This window comes from Bos indicus, chromosome 27 (assembly GCF_029378745.1).
Source record: "Bos indicus isolate NIAB-ARS_2022 breed Sahiwal x Tharparkar chromosome 27, NIAB-ARS_B.indTharparkar_mat_pri_1.0, whole genome shotgun sequence".
NCBI classification, from domain to species: domain Eukaryota; kingdom Metazoa; phylum Chordata; class Mammalia; order Artiodactyla; family Bovidae; genus Bos; species Bos indicus.
Window position 1 is genome coordinate 26,895,880 of NC_091786.1, and position 18,163 is coordinate 26,914,042.

General features: G+C 43.4%; 1 protein-coding gene and 1 pseudogene across 1 annotated transcript in view; one reads left to right on the forward strand and one right to left on the reverse strand.

The window, feature by feature from the left end:
- The window catches only part of GSR (glutathione-disulfide reductase), a 45,042-nt gene extending 35,081 nt beyond the window's left edge, over positions 1–9,961 (reverse strand). Inside the window, exon 1 of the mRNA XM_019953586.2 lies at positions 9,647–9,961. Within this exon, the coding sequence (XP_019809145.2) occupies positions 9,647–9,943 (297 nt within the window). The 5' untranslated portion in view covers positions 9,944–9,961. The remainder of the gene's footprint in view (positions 1–9,646) is intronic.
- A 170-nt stretch (positions 9,962–10,131) lies between these two features.
- On the forward strand, positions 10,132–16,312 carry LOC139180103 (large ribosomal subunit protein uL24-like; annotated as a pseudogene).
- The last annotated feature ends 1,851 nt before the right edge of the window (positions 16,313–18,163 follow it).

The following is an 18,163-nucleotide window of genomic DNA, read 5'->3' on the forward strand; positions in this document are numbered from 1 at the left end:
ATAGTAAACTCCAAAGGTTTTAGGAGCTCTGTGCCAGAAATGGGAACAAAGATCGAATACGTATTTCTTATTATAAATCCAATTATCACACCCTGGCACATATTAAACATTTAATATCCATGTCTTTTACCTTCAAATTTCAGATGAAAGTTAGTCTGGGAAGGCATCTAGCTTGAAAGAAGAGTGAAGGTATTCTATATAAAACAGAATTTAAAGCAAGAAAATGAACTTATATAAGAGGTATTCAAATGTTAGAACTAAAATTGTTTGAGCTCAATTCTTATTTTAGCAGATCCTTAGATTAACATATAATCTTCCAGTCCCAGGGATCAAACACAAATGAACTCCTACTCTGGGGCAACCAGGAGAAATCAGATTCAGCTATGTGAGACAAGCTCCTCTAGGGTGTCACTTTTCTCAACCACCTGACACCCACTGAGTGATATCTGGCCCCACAGCTCTTGCTCACCCCCAAAAGAAAAAGGATCTAGGATCCCATATCCTATTTAATATCTCATGTTGCAACACTCAGTGAATAAATGGTTATTAATTGTGACTGTGTGAAATCTGCTTAGAAATGCGGAAGGTCACTCATATTTCCATAAAATTCTTTAATTCCACTCGACCAGAAAAATTCTGTTGCGACTTGTGCAAAATACCTTTTACACGCAAGCAGGAACTCTGAAGGATTAAGAGGCAGCCTTTCTTTTACCGGCCTTGCAAATTTAGTGGGTTCTGAGGTGGATGGCAAAACAACATTACTAAGACTGTTGCAAAAGATTAAACAATCAACAAGGTAAATCAAAAGACTTCAATAATAGGATTTGCCTGCTTCAATGAACCCCACCCTTTCTGATCACTCCTTTCTTTGGCACTTATGAACATAGGTGTGCCTCATTTTATGAAACTCTCAACTCATGAAACAATCAGGATTATTTTCTGGTTTTGAGGGATCTTTGTCAATACTGAAGGAACTAATGGCAAGGTTCCCTAAACTGAGCCCTCCTTTTAATAAATGTTCATTTAAAAATGCATGTTCGACCTTGGGAAAGTGTTAGTTGGTCAGTCGTGTCTGACTCTTTGCAACCCCGTGGACTGTATAGTCTGCCAGGCTCCTCTGTCCATGGGACTCTCCAGGCAAGAATACTGGAGTGGGTTGCCATTGCCGTCTCTAGGGGCTCTTCCTGACCCAGAGATGGAACCTGGGTCTCCTACACTGCAGGCAGATTCTTTACAATCTGAGCCACCAGGGAAGCCAACCTTGGAACATCGTAGTAAAATAAGACAGTCACAGAAAGATAGCTATTGCATGATTCCACTTACATGAGGGATCTAAGACAGTCAAATTCAAAGAATCAAACAGCGGAATGGTGGCTGCCAGGGCTGGGGGTGGGAGAGGGCAATGTGGATTTACCAATTAACAGGCTCCAAATCTCGATAAGCAGGATGTTTTAAAGATCTGTTGTACAACACTGTACCTACAGTCAGCAATACTGTTGTTGTTCAGTCGCTCAGTCGTGTCTGACTCTTTGCGACCCCATGGACTGCAGCACGCCAGGCCTCCTCCCTGTCCATCACCAACTCCTGGAGCTTGCTGAAATTTATGTCCATTGAGTCGGTGATGCAGTACTGTACACTTAAAATTTTGTTAAAAGGGTAGATTTCATGTTAGGTATTATTACCATTAAAAAATATGTATGTTCAGCCTACTGGGGCTACAGATGTTATAATATCAAAGTACATGCTACTACCTCCAAGTTAGTGTATGATTTACCTGTTATACCACGTAATTGTTTGCAGCCTGAAGTGAAGAAGTGTTAAGTTGCTTAGTCATGTTCGACTCTCTGCGACCTCATGAACTGTAGCCCACCAGGCCCCTCTGTCCATGGGATTCTCCAGCCAAGAATACTGGAGTGGGTTGCCATTTCCTTCTCCAGGGGATCTTCCCGACCAGGGGCACATTCTTTACCATCTGAGCCACCAGGGAAGCCCTGTAAACAGCCTAGATGAATACAGACAACAATTTACCAGATGGCTGTTTCTCAGGCCTCTTTTAAAGCCTCTACTCCTCCGGCTGGTCTCTCCAACTGGTGTGTACAGCACAGCTCACTGTGACATTAATGATCAAGAAGACTTTTGCTAAGTGCAAACTTTCCATTATAAAATAAGTAAGTCACAGGGATGTAACTACATACAGCATGGTGACTACAGTTAATAACACTATTTGAAAGCTGCTAAGAGGGCAGATCTTAAAAGTTTACAAGAGGGGACTTCCCTGGCAGTCCAGTGGCTAAGGCTCCACACTCCCAATGCAGGGGGCCCAGGTTCTATCACGAGTTGGGAAACTAAGATCCCACAAGCCACAACTAAGAGTTTGCATACAACTAGGACCTAGCTCAGTCAAATAAATTAATTAAAATAAAAGTGGGAAAAAAAAAGTTCACAGGAAAAACTTGTAACTATGTATTGTGACAGATGTTAACTACATTTATGGTGGTGACCATTTCACAATATATACAAATGTCAAATTATCTGAAAGTAATATAATACATATTAAAAAAAAAAAAGACTTTTTGTCCAGGGATCAACCTGGACAAAAAGTTACTCCCTAACTCTCATTGGTTAAGAACCTCATACTGATACACTAAAAACTGGGTTAGTCTTTATCGCTGCATCAGTACACTCAGCAAGAACTCCTGCAGGCCCTGGGGCAAGGGAATAGTAAGTCAGAAAGAAGGGCCCTGAACCACGGCGACCAAGCTCTCAGAAGGCTCTAGTTCACCCTGGCTTTGGGCAACCTCTGCATTTTCCTTGGTCTGCACTTGATCATGAGACAAGCATGATACAGGCAGGCCTCGGAGATATTTCGGGTTTGGCTCCAGACCACCGAAATACAAGAGTCACATGAATTTTTTTGGTTTCCTAGTTCATACAACAGTTATGTTTACACTACACTGTAGTCAATTAAGTGTGTAACAGCACTGAGAAAAAAGGCACAAAACTAAGAAGCACTTTATTGCTAAAAAATGCTAACCGTCATCTGAGTCCTCACCAAGTCGTGTAGTTACAATCAAAGATCACTGATGGCAGACCACCATAACAGATACAATAATGAAGAAAAAGTCTGAACTACCACGGGAGTTAAAATGACACAGAGACACGAAGTGAGCAAATGCTGCTGCAGAAATGGCACCAAGAGATGCGGGCAACGCAGAGCAGCCACAAGCCTGCAGTTTGTAAAAAGGAAACACAAATACAGAATCTGCAAAGTGCTACAAAACGAGTCACGTTCCTATTTACCTTTTTGGAGACTCCACAGAATGAACTCAAAAATTATCTCATGTATTCTCCAGCCCTCAGAAATTAATGACTTGCAGTAGGCAATACAAGATTACTTACTTCTGATTGAATGCTAAAAAGATGATTTCTTTCAGCTTCCCATTTTTAATGTCTAACCTGATCCAGAAAAATAAAGACTGATTTAAGAGTGGAATCATGTTATTAGAGCTGCACAAGCCTTTTTCCCTAGTTCATCCACTAGACGTTTAGTAGCAGTTCTAGCCTTCACTTATTTCCACACTGAACTTGAGGGCAACAGAATGTGGTACTCCAAAATAGTGGGCCACCCTACTGCCCATGCCACTCCTCCAGCATTATTTTGAGGTGAAGACAATTTAGAAACAGCAGACAGGAGGAACTCTGATCTCCCCACCTTTGTGCTGAAAAGCAAAGCTAACATTTCCCTTAGTGAAGGTGTTTCCCACCCAATCCTATACTAGCTGGAGAAAAACCCTTATCACTGGAGATGGAAAGGTAGCAATGAGAAGAATCTGCGCGCGCGCGCGCGCGCACACACACACACACACACACACACACACACACACACCCCTTATAAAGTAACTCTTATCTTCCATTAGTTTCCCCCCATATATTTACCTTCCCACAATTTATTGCCTCTAGATGTCCAAATCCCTCTTCCTTTGGTTACTTTTCCACAATTTGTCACCCTCTGTTAATTTGTATTAAGCTTCCAGGTCTACGAGTTCCTTTTTTCCCAATTCTTTTCTGTGACACTCATGTGTGCATGGGAAATAAACCTTTTCTCCCATTAATCTGCCCATTGTCAAGTTTAATTTGCAGGCCCCAGCTACTGAACATAAAAGGGTGGAGGAAAAGTTTTTCCTTCCCTACAGAACACAGTATGGGACATAGTCGTCTCAAACCTGAGTTAGTAACAGTTTAAGGTGATAAACTCCATCAAGGAAAAGTGAACTCTCAGTATACCAACACAGGTCACTCATCCTGAAAACACCTGTCTCCTTGGAAGGGGCCGACCCCATTATATCACAGAAGGAACAAAAGCATCCAGGAAAAGGAAAACTGTATATGTGGCAAGCAGTCACACCACATATACACCCATGGAAGGCATTTACTCTGGAAGCATGAAACTATGAAAGCAGGGAATGACTCTTGGACCAAACTCATTATCATCTGACCCCGACAACTGTGCAGGGTTCACCAGATTCGTTCTTGTGCTTCCATGGGGTCGAATTCAGTCTTCGCACAGTTCCTGCTTCCCATGAAGCCTGCAGCATTGTGTCTGGCTCAAGTACACCAGAATCAGAATCGGGCTCTTCATAACATACACCTGCCGGGGCTTCACTCCAGACCTGCTAAATCAGGAGCTCTGAAGTGGCCACCCACCTGGTAGATTCCAAAGCAAGCGTTTTTTGTTTTGCTTTGGTTTTTAATTTGGCTGCATCAGGTCTTAGTTGCAGGATCTTCGTTGTGGCATGCGGGCTCTTTCGTTTTGGAAGGTGGGACCTAGTTCCCTGACCTGGGATCGAACCCAGGATCCCCACATTGAGAGAGTGGAGTTTTAGCCACAAAATGATGACTGATTCCTAAGAGGCAGAAGAAGTTTCCTTCTGTGTAGCTGAGAAGAGTGATTAAAAATGTTTATCAAGTCATAAATTACTCTACACAATGACACCAAAGCCACAGCTTCTGATGGCTGGGCTGCTAATTCCATAGATTATTTTATGCTTGGTTTGTTTTCAACCACATTTCAGCTGACACTCAATTTGCTCCTTGGTAAAAATGAGGGTCCTAGGCTAGAACATGGAGAAGGCCCTGGCACCCCACTCCAGTACTCTTGCCTGGAAACTCCCATGGACGGAGGAGCCTGGTGGGCTACAGTCCATGGGATCGATAAGAGTCAGACACGATTGAGTGACTTCACTTTAACTTTCCTGCATTGGAGAAGGAAATGGCAACCCACTCCAGTGTTCTTGCCTGGAGAATCCCAGGGACGGCGGAGCCTAGTGGGCTGCCATCTATGGGGTCGCACAGAGTCAGACACAACTGAAGTGACTTAGCAATAGCAGTAGCAGGCTAGAACAATGCTTCTAAATTCCTATAAGGTTCTATGTGAGTCTGATCCTTAATGAAATGAAAGCAACAAGGCACATGCCCCATTTTCATAAAGCTAAAAGTATTTAATTTAAAGGACTGTCAGGGCTTCCCTGGCAGTCTAATGGTTAGGGTTCCGCATTTCCACTGCAGGAGGCATGGGATTGTTACCTGGGCAGGAAACTAAGATCTCATAAGCCACACAGCATGGCCAAATAAATAAAGAACTGTCCTTTACTTAAAATTATAAGCTTCCTACTTTTAATAAAAAAAAGTCTTGATAAAAATGATAGTAATACAATTTTTTCAAATGGTCATTAAAAAAAATTGAGTCAGCAAGCTTATGTTAGTGCTTCCTATTTTAAAAAAAAACTATAGTAAGACTGAATTAGTAGAGCTCCAAAATCATTTCCAAGTTCATCAATCCTTGAGTCTAAGCTTTCATGAAGGAAGGCTAAAAACAAAAATGTATACTTTTTTATTTGTTAAAAACCACATGGAAAATTTAGAAATTACATATAATGAAAGGAGATCAGCCCTGGGATTTCTTTGGAGGGAATGATGCTGAAGCTGAAACTCCAGGACTTTGGCCACCTCATGCGAAGAGCTGACTCATTGGAAAAGACTCTGATGCTGGGAGGGATTGGGGGCAGGAGGAGAAGGGGATGACAGAGGATGAGATGGCTGGATGGCATCACTGACTCGATGGACGCTGAGTCTGAGTGAACTCTGAGTTGGTGATGGACAGGGAGGCCTGGCATGCTGCGATTCATGGGGTCGCAAAGAGTCGGACACAACTGAGCGACTGAACTGAACTGAACTGATCACAATATAAGCTCCATGAGGATGGGGATTTTTACCTGCTTTGTCTGTTGCTATGACCACAGCATCGAAAAATGTACCTATATACCTGGTATACTAATAAACGAGCAAATAATTAAAAACAAAACTCCCTGTAAATTACCACCACCACTAGAAGGCTCTAACCTGAAACTTCTGTGTGAATTCACCCACAGCAAAAAATTTAAAAATCCACCAAGCTTGAGATCTATATATTTTTTAAAGTTTATGCTCTTAGGAATTATTTATTTATTTATTATTTTTGGCTGTTCTGGGTCTTTGTTGCTGTGCATGCAGCCTTCTCACTGTGGTGGCTTCTCTTGTTACAGAGCACAGGCTCTGGTCGCCAGGGCTCCAGTAGTTGCAGCACGCGGCTCAGTAGCTGTGGTGCACGGGCTAAGTTGCTTGCTCCAAGGCATATGGGATTTCTGGACCAGGAATCGAACCCATGTCCCCTGCATTGGCAGAAGGATTCTCATCCACTGTGCCACCAGGGAAGTCCCTAGATTTATATATTTAAGAAAAAAACTGGTTGGAGAGTCAAAAGTAAAGAAACATCTATGTCAATTTCCCAAGGGACATCTCGCAACAGTATTAATACCTTGACCATAAAACCACTTTTACAGTGTCCTTTTCCTGCTCAAAATCCTTCCATAGTTAACTGTGCTTCCAGAAACACTATATTTTTACTACCCCTGCCCATCAGCTTCTCTCTCTCATTGGAGACACCTCTGCTCCAGTCAAATTTGATTACACAACACACCCTGCCTCTGTGCCTAAGCCCCTGACCTACCCTGTCAAAAAATGATATATATCCAGTTCAAGTTCACAAAGATATTATCTCCATCCCCAAACTATCCAATGTGCCCAAGCAGACGTGATCATTTCTCAACTACTCTAAGGGAACCTTACTCTGGTGCCATCGCACTCTGGGGTTGACTGTCTACAATACGTTTTGCTCCCCTATCATGCAGTAAATTTCTAGAGGGAAGATACCTTTGCCTACAAATCTTGGTATCTACCCTTTTCTCTCAATCATCTCCAGTCCAAATACTTCGCACTTAAGAGAAGTGAAGTGAAGACAGGAACAAATGAAATGTGCTTTCATTTTCCCTACACCTGTTTGGAAATCACTGCATGTAAGGAGTTTGTTATGGCACCTGCAGATAACCCAGATAATGAGAATCCTGCTGCTGCTAAATCGCTTCAGTCGAGAATCCTGGGACAAATCTAAACTCACGTTTTATCAATTAGTTACTATCTTCTCTGATAGTCAAGGCATACTACACCCTTCCTGGCATTTCAAAACCAAATCCAGTTTGATACAAGCCCAAATGGCACATCATAAAAATATGAAATGGGGGATTTTCCCCAAGAGATCAGTGTTTACTGAAAACTAAATTGTAGCAGCAGAATGGGATAAGGAAAGTGAAAGTGAAGTCACTCAGTCGTACCCCGACTCTTTGCGACCCCATGGACTATAACCTACCACGTTCCTCTGTCCATGGGATTTTCCAGGCAAGAATACTGGAGTGAGTTGCTATTTCCTTCTCCAGGAGATCTTCCCAACCCAGGGAATGAACCTGAGTCTCCCGCATTGTAAGCAGACGCTTTACCGTCTGAGCCACCAGGGAAGTCCGAGCCACCAGCGAAGTCCGAGCCACCAGCGAAGTCCGAGATAAGCAAAGCCAAGTTCTTTATAAGGAAACAGTGAGTGGCTAATTCCTAAGCTGTCCTTTGCTAGCTCTCCAAACTAGTTGATTTTTTTTTTAAATTGGAAGTAGCTGATCTCGTAATTCATCTATTTACGTTTCTAACAGGAATCTAAAAGTGGGGGCATCCCCTTCTTGATTAATACCAATTAATCAAGACAATTTAATCAAGACAATGATAAAGGATGCCACAGGCTGATTAGGACATTCACGAGGAAGAAGGAAAACGGAAAAGCAGAGAGGGACTAAAATGGGCAGCTATCAAGTGATGTCACCGGCTGTCCTGGGGGCCTCTTACTGGCACCCCTCCATCTGCTTTCTGCAGTCAGACTTCTTCGAGGCTCCGTCTGGACTAAGGTGTCACGGTACAAGTTGACCATTAAACTGTCATTTTTCCTTTCGTTGTTCCCACTTCCGTTTTGAACTTCAAAAAAGAGCACTGGACACTGGAGACAGTGTCCTGTCTCCTTTAACCTTTCACAGCTGTTAATTTTGAGTTTCATTCACATACGGTTACTGAGCAGGGACTTTGTTAAAGTGATAAGGGGCTGAAAACATACAAACCCGCTTCTGCCTTTAAGGAGTTCCCAATGTAGTGTCATTTAAGCATCTCTCTCCAAAGGAACTTCAAGAACCCATTCCCAAGTCAAGGGACTCTTAGATACAACTTTTCTTTCTTTCTTTTTTTTTTTTTGGCCGCATGCGAGGCACGCGGGATCTTAATTCCTGACCCAGGGATCGAGCTCACGACGCCTGCAACGGAATCGCAGAGTGTTACCCCTGGACCGCCAGCAAAGTCCCTGGGATAATACCAACAGCAAGTACCTCACCCAAGTTCTGCAACAGAAAAGCCCTCATCAAAAACTTGGAAACTAAATTTGTTTTTTAAATGAATAGTTTCTGAATCGCTGGATTTACAACCCTCTTTGGAGGAGAGGTAGTTTTAAAATCCCGCACCGCCCCCCCCCCCCCGCCACGAAAGATCTGTAAAATCATTTAATAGTAAATCCTACATCCACGTAAACTGCAGTCGGTGATTCTCAACCTTGGCTGCAATTCAGAATCGCCAAAGCCGAGGCTGCAACCGGGTTAGGCAGAATTTTTTTCATCTCCTCAGGTGACTTGAATGTGTAGCCAAGAGAACCGCTGCTGTAACTCATTCTGCCCTTAAAACTGAAGGGAGAGCCCCATGATCCCCAGTGAACTGCACACGCTCCATCTTTCCTCCCCCCGCCCCGGAGAGACGCGGGCGAGCGGCAATTATTCTCCACGCAGTTTTACGTTTCAAGGGTCTGGTGTTGAGATCCAGCATGGAATACAATAATACCCTTCCACCCAGAGGAGTGAGGATGTAGGAAAGTTCTGTTAAATTTAATCACCTCGGGCCACCGTTAGGATGACACCTGCGCCAGAAAGGATGCAGGCTTAGCTTCGGGGGTCGCGGATAAGTCCTTTTATACTTCCTTCCTCTATACTCGCTGGGATCCTGACTCTGACCGGCGAGGCGAAGCGGAAAGCGCTGCGCTGGCGGCGGGGGGCGGGGGTGGAGGTGGGGGTGGATCGCACTAGGGAAGAACGGAGGCTGTTCCTGCAGAAAGCAGCGGACACAAAGCGGGGCTTCGGAACGCTGCTCAGCAGGGACCCAGGAACGAGGAGAAGCGCCAGGAACCAGGGATACTCACGCATGTGCCGCCCAGCTTGTGTCTCTCCACCACGGCCGCCCGGGCGCCCAGCTCCGCCGCCCGGCGCGCGCTGGCCAGCCCGCCCGAGCCGCCGCCGATCACCAGGTAGTCGTACGAGATCTCGGCGCCGGCGCTGAGCGGCGGGCACGGCGGCTGCGGCTCCTGCTTGCATGCCATGGCGCGGGAGAAGGCGCGGGCTGCCCTGGCCGGAGGTGGCGCGGAGCTGGGGAAGGCGCGCGCCACCCGCAGCCAGCAGTGTCCCGCGCTCGCGATTAGAGTCCGGGCCAGCAGGGCCATGCGCGCGGAAGTGCGCGCCTTGGGGGTGCGGCCGGGGGCGGGCCCCGGGAGGGAGGGGGGCGTGCTGGCCCCGGGGCAGGCGCAGCCTCACCGTGACTAAGCACTCAGACGCCGCGCGGTGCTCCGCTGGGAGCGGGGCGGGGTGGGGGTGGAGCCCTCGGGCACTGCTGCCCTGGGGCGGATCGGCGCCGAGGGGCGGTGTCGACCCCTCTGCGTCCCCTCGCGCTCGGGAGCCAGCCCTCCCTGCTCCAAAGGGGGATGTCTTTCCCGATCTTGCCGCCTACGTGTTCTCCCCAGCACCTGGGTCCCCGCACCCGAGTGGCATCAGCCGGATGTAGGTTTCTGAAGTCGGATGGATGGAGGAAGGATGAATGCCCCTTTTTGTTCCCCCAGCCTTTTCTGAGCGAGCCCCTTGGGAATTGCCAGTGGCGCCCGACTTCTCCAGGAAAGGAGACTTGCCCACAATCATTTTGAGGGTGATGTTTCTCAAGGTTTAATCCGCAGGCCACCTGATCCCTGGACCCTAACCCAGATCTACTAAATCGGAAGCTTTGGGGCAGGACCCGAGCAATCTACATTTTAAACCCTCCACCCAGCCCCCATCACCACCACCAGATGATACTTTAAGCACGGTTTGGAAGGCTTTGGAACAAATGTTTTTGTGTTCAAAAGTTGAAGCATAAAGATAGCGTAGAGGTGGACACACAAAAGCATTTCCTCCCAGGGTGTAGAGACTGGGGTGTCATTTTAGAATATCTGGAGGCTCTCAACGCCACTCCACTTTGTGTGGCCAGCGCCCGTCACTCACGAGGCTGAGAGCGTTGTAGGCAGAGGAATAAAGGTCCGGTCTGAGAGAAGCTTAGGCCCCGCATGTGCCAGAGGAAGGAGAATCAACCGCAGTCCAGTTAGACTAGTATCCAATTCTTTTAAGTTTTTGTTTGGATTATTTTTGTTTTCTTTGCCTGACTAAAAAGGAATACAGAAAAAAATGGGAAAGTTCCTCCTTTCACTAGACGGCCATGTAGTAAATGTAGATGAAACTGTTGAGTTTTTTTAAAAAATCATTTTACAACTATCATAGTGATCGCTGTGTCATTAAACATTAAACCATTGGGTGAAAGTTTGAGGAGGAAAGTTATTTACACAGTCAGAATATGTCCCCAAAGATTGCTTACTGATCACAAAGGGGAAACTGGTGGCTTTGCAGTAGTCCACACACCACCCTATTCCAGTGGTCAAAGGCGAATATAGTGGGACAGCTCTCATTGTGTGCCTGGCGATGCAATGCAGTGAGAAGAATACAACTTCACTTATATAGTATTCCTGCTAAAAATCTATAACCTGAATCTATTCATGAAAGCCACCTGAATCTATTCAGAAAAAGCCACAGGGTTGGAAATTATACAAATAACTGACCTGTACTCTTTAAAAGCTGTAAGTGTCTTAAAAACAAAGCAAGCTCAGGAACTATTCCAGGTTAAAGAAGATTGAAGAACTAAGAGAATGAAGGGCCAAGTTTGATCCTAGATGGGATTCTGGATGGGGAAATTTTCCTATAAAGGATGATTGGTGAAATTTGAATATGGCCTGTATAATACGTGAACTGTGAACTTCCAGATGTTCAAGCTGGTTTTAGAAAAGGCAGAGGAACCAGAGATCAAATTGCCAACATCCGCTGGATCATGGAAAAAGCAAGAGAGTTCCAGAAAAACATCTATTTCTGCTTTATTGACTATGCCAAAGGCTTTGACTGTGTGGATCACAATAAACTGTGGACAGTTCTGAAAGAGATGGGAATACCAGACCACCTGACCTGCCTCTTGAGAAATCTGTACGCAGGTCAGGAAGCAACAGTTAGAACTGGACGTGGAACAACAGACTGGTTCCAAATAGGAAAAAGAGTACGTCAAGGCTGTATATTGTCACCCTGCTTATTTAACTTCTATGCAGAATACATCATGAGAAATGCTGGGCCGGAAGAAGCACAAGCTGGAATCAAGATTGCCAGAGAAATATCAATAACCTCAGATATGCAGATGATACCACCCTTGTGGCAGAAAGTGAAGAGGAACTAAAAAGCCTCTTGATGAAAGTGAAAGAGAGTGAAAAATTTGGCTTAAAGCTCAACATTCAGAAAACTAAGATCATGGCATCTGGTCCCATCACTTCATGGCAGATAGATGGGGAAACAGTGTCAGACTTTATTTTTCTGGGCTCCAAAATCACTGCAGATGGTGATTGCAGCCATGAAATTAAAAGACGCTTATTCCTTGGAAGGAAAGTTATGACCAACCTAGATAGCATATTCAAAAGCAGAGACATTACTTTGCCAACAAAGGTCCGTCTAGTCAAGGCTGTGGTTTTTCCAGTGGTAATGTATGGATGTGAGAGTTGGACTGTGAAGAAAGCTGAGCACCGAAGAATTGATGCTTTTGAACTGTGGTGTTGGAGAAGACTCTTGAGAGTCCCTCGGACTGCAAGGAGATCCAACCAGTCCATTCTGAAGGAGATCAGCCCTGGGATTTCTTTGGAAGGAATGATGCTAAAGCTGAAATTCCAGTACTTTGGCCACCTCATGCAAAGAGTTGACTCATTGGAAAAGACTCTGATGCTGGGAAGGATTGGGGGCAGGAGGAGAAGGGGACGACAGAGGATGAGATGGCTGGATGGCATCACCGACTTAATGAACGTGAGTCTGAGTGAACTCCGGGAGTTGGTGATAGACAGGCCTGGCGTGCTGAGATTCACGGGGTCGCAAAGAGTCAGACACGACTGAGCGACTGAACTGAACTGTACTGTATAATATACAATAATACTACATTGATGTTAAGTTTCCTGAGTTTGAGAATTGTACTGTGGCTAAATAAGAGAATATCCTTGTTCTTAAGAAATATTCGCAAGTACTTAGGAGTAAAGAGTCTGAGTCAGAGAAACTTGGTTTCGTATACGCCTCAACACCGCCTCCCCCACCCCAAAGGCACTATCATAGTCACTTAATCCCTCTGAGAGTCATTTCTTCATGTGTGAAGTAGGAAGACTGACAGAAAGAAGACAGGCATGTCAAACAAAGAAAATAACTTAGAGTGGAGGAAGTGAGCTAGCAGTAAGAGGAAGTAGTAAGCAGAGCAGTGCTGATTGGCTGAACCATAGGCAGCTTGAAGCGGGCGATGGGAGATGGGTGGAGGAGTCCTGGAAAGCCTTGCTAGTAAGCAGGCTAAGGTGTTTAGACATTATTCCACAGGCAGTAGCCTCTGGAGATTTCTCAGAGGTGTCTTTCCCTGGAAATAGATGAAATGGATTGGAAATGGTGAAACTGGCAGTGTAGGAGGCAAAGCTAATAGGTATTGAGAACAGACAGGAAGGAACAGATTGGACAAACTAAGGAAGTGAAATTGACAGATCGGGGAGAGGGCACAAGAGTCAAAGATGACAAGTCTTGAACCAGGAAATATGGGAGGACAATGATGCCATAAAGCAAACATAAAGATGATGAATGGAGGTCAAGGTCTATATCTCTGCTGGTTTTAATACAGAAAACTTTCCATCCCCTAAGTACATAATCCCATGCAATATGTTGAACAAAGATTCATAATGTATTATTTGAATCTAAAATATTTTATGGTCAGGACTTCCCTGGTGGCCCAATGGCTGAGACGTCATACTCTCAGTGCAGGGGACCCGGGTTTGATCCCTAGTCCAGGAACTAGATCCCACATGCTGCAACTGAGATTGAAGATACTACATGCAGCTAAGGACCCAGTGCAGGCAAATAAATAAATAAATAAAAATATTTAAATATATATATTATATTCATGTAAATGTTTTTCCTTTTTGAACTTCTGACTTAGGTGGGAAGGAACAGGTAGCCATATCCCCAGCACTTGAAGACTTCAGACTGTACCTAAACTCTCTCTTCTTCAATCAAAGAAATATTAGTTAAAGAAAAAATTTAGTAAATGTAGCTAATAAGAGGTAGTTTCAGGATGCTGAGAATGAAAATCAACTAAGTTATTCAAGTGTGGCAGTCTTATGACATCATTATAATCTACCATAATTTGTAAGGAACAGCAGAGGAAAGCATCTATTTCATGTTTTAATAATTTCATCATTAATTTTTTCTTTTGACCACTAGACAATTTTAGGTGATTTCCACAAAGACACTGTGAAATATTTGTCAAAATAATAAAGTGTAAGTGAAAGTTAGTCACTCAGTTGTGTCTGAATCTTTGTGACCCCATGGACTGTAGCACACCAGGCTCCTCTGTCCATGGAATTCTCCAGGAAAGAATATTGGAGTGGGTTGCCATATTGCCAGTGATTAATATGGATTGAACCAAGCACTGTCCTGAAGAGCTTTCTTAGGGATTTCTCTGGTGATCCAATGGCTAAGATTCCACGCTCCCAATGCAGGGGGCCTGGGTTCGATCCCTGGTCAGGGAACTAGATCTTGCATGCCACAACTAAAGATCCCACAAGCTGCAATGAAGATTGAAGATCCCACATGCCACAAATCAGGCCTGGCACAACCAAATCAATCAGTCAATATATATATATTTTAAACATAGCTTTATTAAGCATGATGGTAAGAGCTTTCTGTTATCCCCTCCTGAACCCAAGAAATAAATAATATTATCATCTCCATTTTGGAAATAGAGACCAAGGCTCAAAGACAGTAAATGCCTTAACTTGAATAAGATGACACAGTTGGTGAATGGCAGAGCTGGGATTCAGATCCTGACTCTAAACCATATTTTCTTGACCATTACTGGAAAGAAATCATCAAAGATATTGTCTCAGTGAGAATACAAGATCCAAGTTTTTTTAAGTGGTTTTTTTTTAATTTGTTTTGTAGGAGAAAATGTTCAATATCGCTTTTTATTTTGTTAAAAGAACTTGTAGCCTCATACTTCCCTGGTAGTACAGAGGTTAACAATCTGCCCACCAATGCAGTAGACACTGGTTCGCTCCCTGGTCTGGGGAGATCCCACATGCCTCAGGGCAGCTAAGCCCATGCACCACAACTGCTGAAGCCTATGCGCCGAGAGCCCAGGGTCTACATCAAGAGAAGCCTCCACAGTGAGAAGCGCAAGCACGGCAACTAGAGAGCCACCCCTGCTCACCACAACTAGAGAAGGCCCTCACACAGCGACGAAGACCCAGTGCACCCAGTAAAACATTTCAAAAATTGTTCTTCCCTTCTGTGGCCATCGCTGAAGCACTATCGGCCAAAATGAAGTTCAATCCCTTTGTGACTTCTGACGGAAGCAAAAACCGAAAAAGGCATTTCAATGCGCCTTCCCACATTCTCAGGAAATTTATGTCTTCTCTTTCTAAAGAGCTAAGACAGAAGTACAACATTCAGTCCATGCCCATCCGAAAGGATGATGAACTTCAGGTTGTATGAGGGCATTACAAAGGGCAGCAAATTGGCAAAATAGTTCAGGTTTACAGGAAGAAATACGTCATTTGCATTGAACGAGTGCAGTGGGAGAAGGCTAATGGCATGACTGTCCATGTGCGCATTCACCCCAGCAAGTAGTTATCACCTGACTAAAACTGGACAAAGCCTGCCAAAAGATCCTTGAACGTAAACCCAAATCTTGCCAAGTAGGAAAGGAAAAGGGCAAATATAAGGAAGAAACAATTAAGAAGATGTAGGAATAAAGTCATCTTGTCTATAGCTTTCATTAAAAACTGTTAAAATGAAAAAAAAATTTAATTGTAGCCTCTCCCTATGCCTCTCCCTTTTTTCTAAAGTGTAATTTATAGGAAATGTATTCATGACTCATAAGTGATATTTATATTACAACTCTGTCTTCTTTTAAGCTAATAGGTCAAGAGCTATTGTTAGAAGGAAGGTAGAAATGGTACTCCAATAAACAATCTGAGAAGTCCGTACAGGAAATAGTAGTACACAAAGAAGCTTGCACATCCCAGTTGCTCAATGAAATATAAATTTCTCATGATGCATATGTGAAAATAATTACAGTTATTTATAAGAGGGATAGAAATAATGAGAAAGAAATAATATAAGGATTACTCAATTACACAATTTCATTGTTTCGTATTGAGAAAACGAATGAATACTGAAGAGACAGAGAACAATAACTATAATTGAATGTGAGATTAACACAAAGCAAGTTTTATAATAAGAGGAATTTTTCCAAGGGAAAGAGCAAGCCTCCTTTGTTGGAAAATGGGCCACTCCCTCAGCAGACATATCGAGACAGAAATCATATACGCACTGATTACCCTTTTGATCTCTAATTGTTTTGCTAATGTATTTTCAAAGAATACAGGTGGGGGAGATGATTAAAAAGCTTTAGAAATAACATATACCTATTCTGAATCTAAGCATGTTTTATTATTTCTGTAATCACTTCTTTTTTTACAATGTATATTTCATCCCCATGACTTACTTGTTTTGTAAGTTTATGCCTCTTAATCTCCCTCACCTGCTCATTCCTCTACCCATCACCTCCCACGCCAGCAGCCACCTGTTTCTTCTCTGTGTATATGATGGTTTCTGTTTTGAGTGTCATTTGTTTTGCTTTTTAGATTCCACATATAAGTAAAATCATACACTATTTGTTTTTCTCTGTCTGCCTTATTTTACATAGCACTGTACCCTCTAGTTTCCTTCATGTTATCACAAATGACAATATCCCATTCTTTTTTATGACTGGGTTGTATTCCATTTCATTCTTCATCCATTCGTCTATCCATGGGCATTTAGGTTGCTTCCTTATTTTGGTTATTTGAATAAGACCGAGATGAACTTATGGTTGCATATACCTTTTCAAATTAGTGTTTTTGTTTTCCTTGGGAAAATATCCAGAAGTGGAATTGCTGGATCATAGGGTCATCCTATTTTTAATTTCTAGAGGAAATGCCACACTGTTTTCCATAGTCACTGTCCAATTTATATTTCCATCAAGAGTACACAAGTGTTCTCTTTTCTCCACATCATCACCAACACCTGTTATTTGTTGTCTTTTTGATAATAGCCACTCACAGGTGTGAGGTGATATCTCATTGTGGGTTTGATTTACATCACCCTGATGATTAGTGATGTTGAGCATTTTTCATGTGTCTGTTGGCCATCTGTATCTCTTCTTTGGAGAATGTCCATTCAGATCCTCTCCCATTTTCAAATCAGGGTTGTTTGGTTTTTTTGATGTTGAATTGTTGGAGTTCTTTGTATATTTTTGATATTATATCAGATATATCTGGACAGATCACCCAGACAGAAAAGCAGTAGGGAAACACTGGCCTTACACAACACATTAGATCAGATGGATACATGTAACACTCCTTCCAAAAGCAGTGGAATACATTCTTTTTTCAAATACACATGGAACATTCTCCAGGATACATCACATGCTAGCCACAAGTCTCAATAAATGTAAGAAGACTGAAATCATATCAAGCATCTTCTCCTACCACAACGCTATGAGACTGGAAATCAACTATAAGCTAATGGGCTTCCCTGGTAGCTCAGCTGGTAAAGAATCTGCCTGCAATGTGGGAGACCTGGGTTCCATACCTGGGTTGTGAAGGTCCCCTGGAGAAGGGAATGGCTACCCACTTCAGTATTCTGGCCTGGAGAATTCCATGGACTTTCCATGGGGTCACAAAGAGTCGGACACAACTGAGTTTTTATGTAACTTTTTAAGTTAATAAAAAACCTGCACAATAGCACAAATACATGGAAGGCTAAACAATATGCTACTAAACAACCAATGGGTCGATGAATAAATCAAAGAAGAAAATTTTAAAATACCCAGAGATATGTGAAAATGGAAACACAATGATTCAGAATCCATTGCTGTTGCTGTTTAATCACTAAGTGATGTCTGACTCTTTGCAATTGCATGCACTATAGCCCACTAGGCTACTGTGCCTATGGAATTTTCCAGGCAAGAATACTGGAGTGGGTTGCCTTCTCCAGGGGACCTTCCCGACCCAGGGATTGAACCTGCAGCCCCTGATGCATCTCCTGCATCGAAGGCAGATTCTTTACCCCTGAGTCAAATCTATGGGGTGCAGCAAAAGAAGCTCTAAGAGGGAATTTTATAGCAATACAGGCCTACTTCAGGAAACAAGAAAAACCTCAAATTAGTAACCTACCTTATACCTACAGAAACTAGAAAAATAAGAACAAATAATACCCAAAGTTAATAGAAGGAAAGAAATAAGAAAGATCAGAGCAGAAATAAA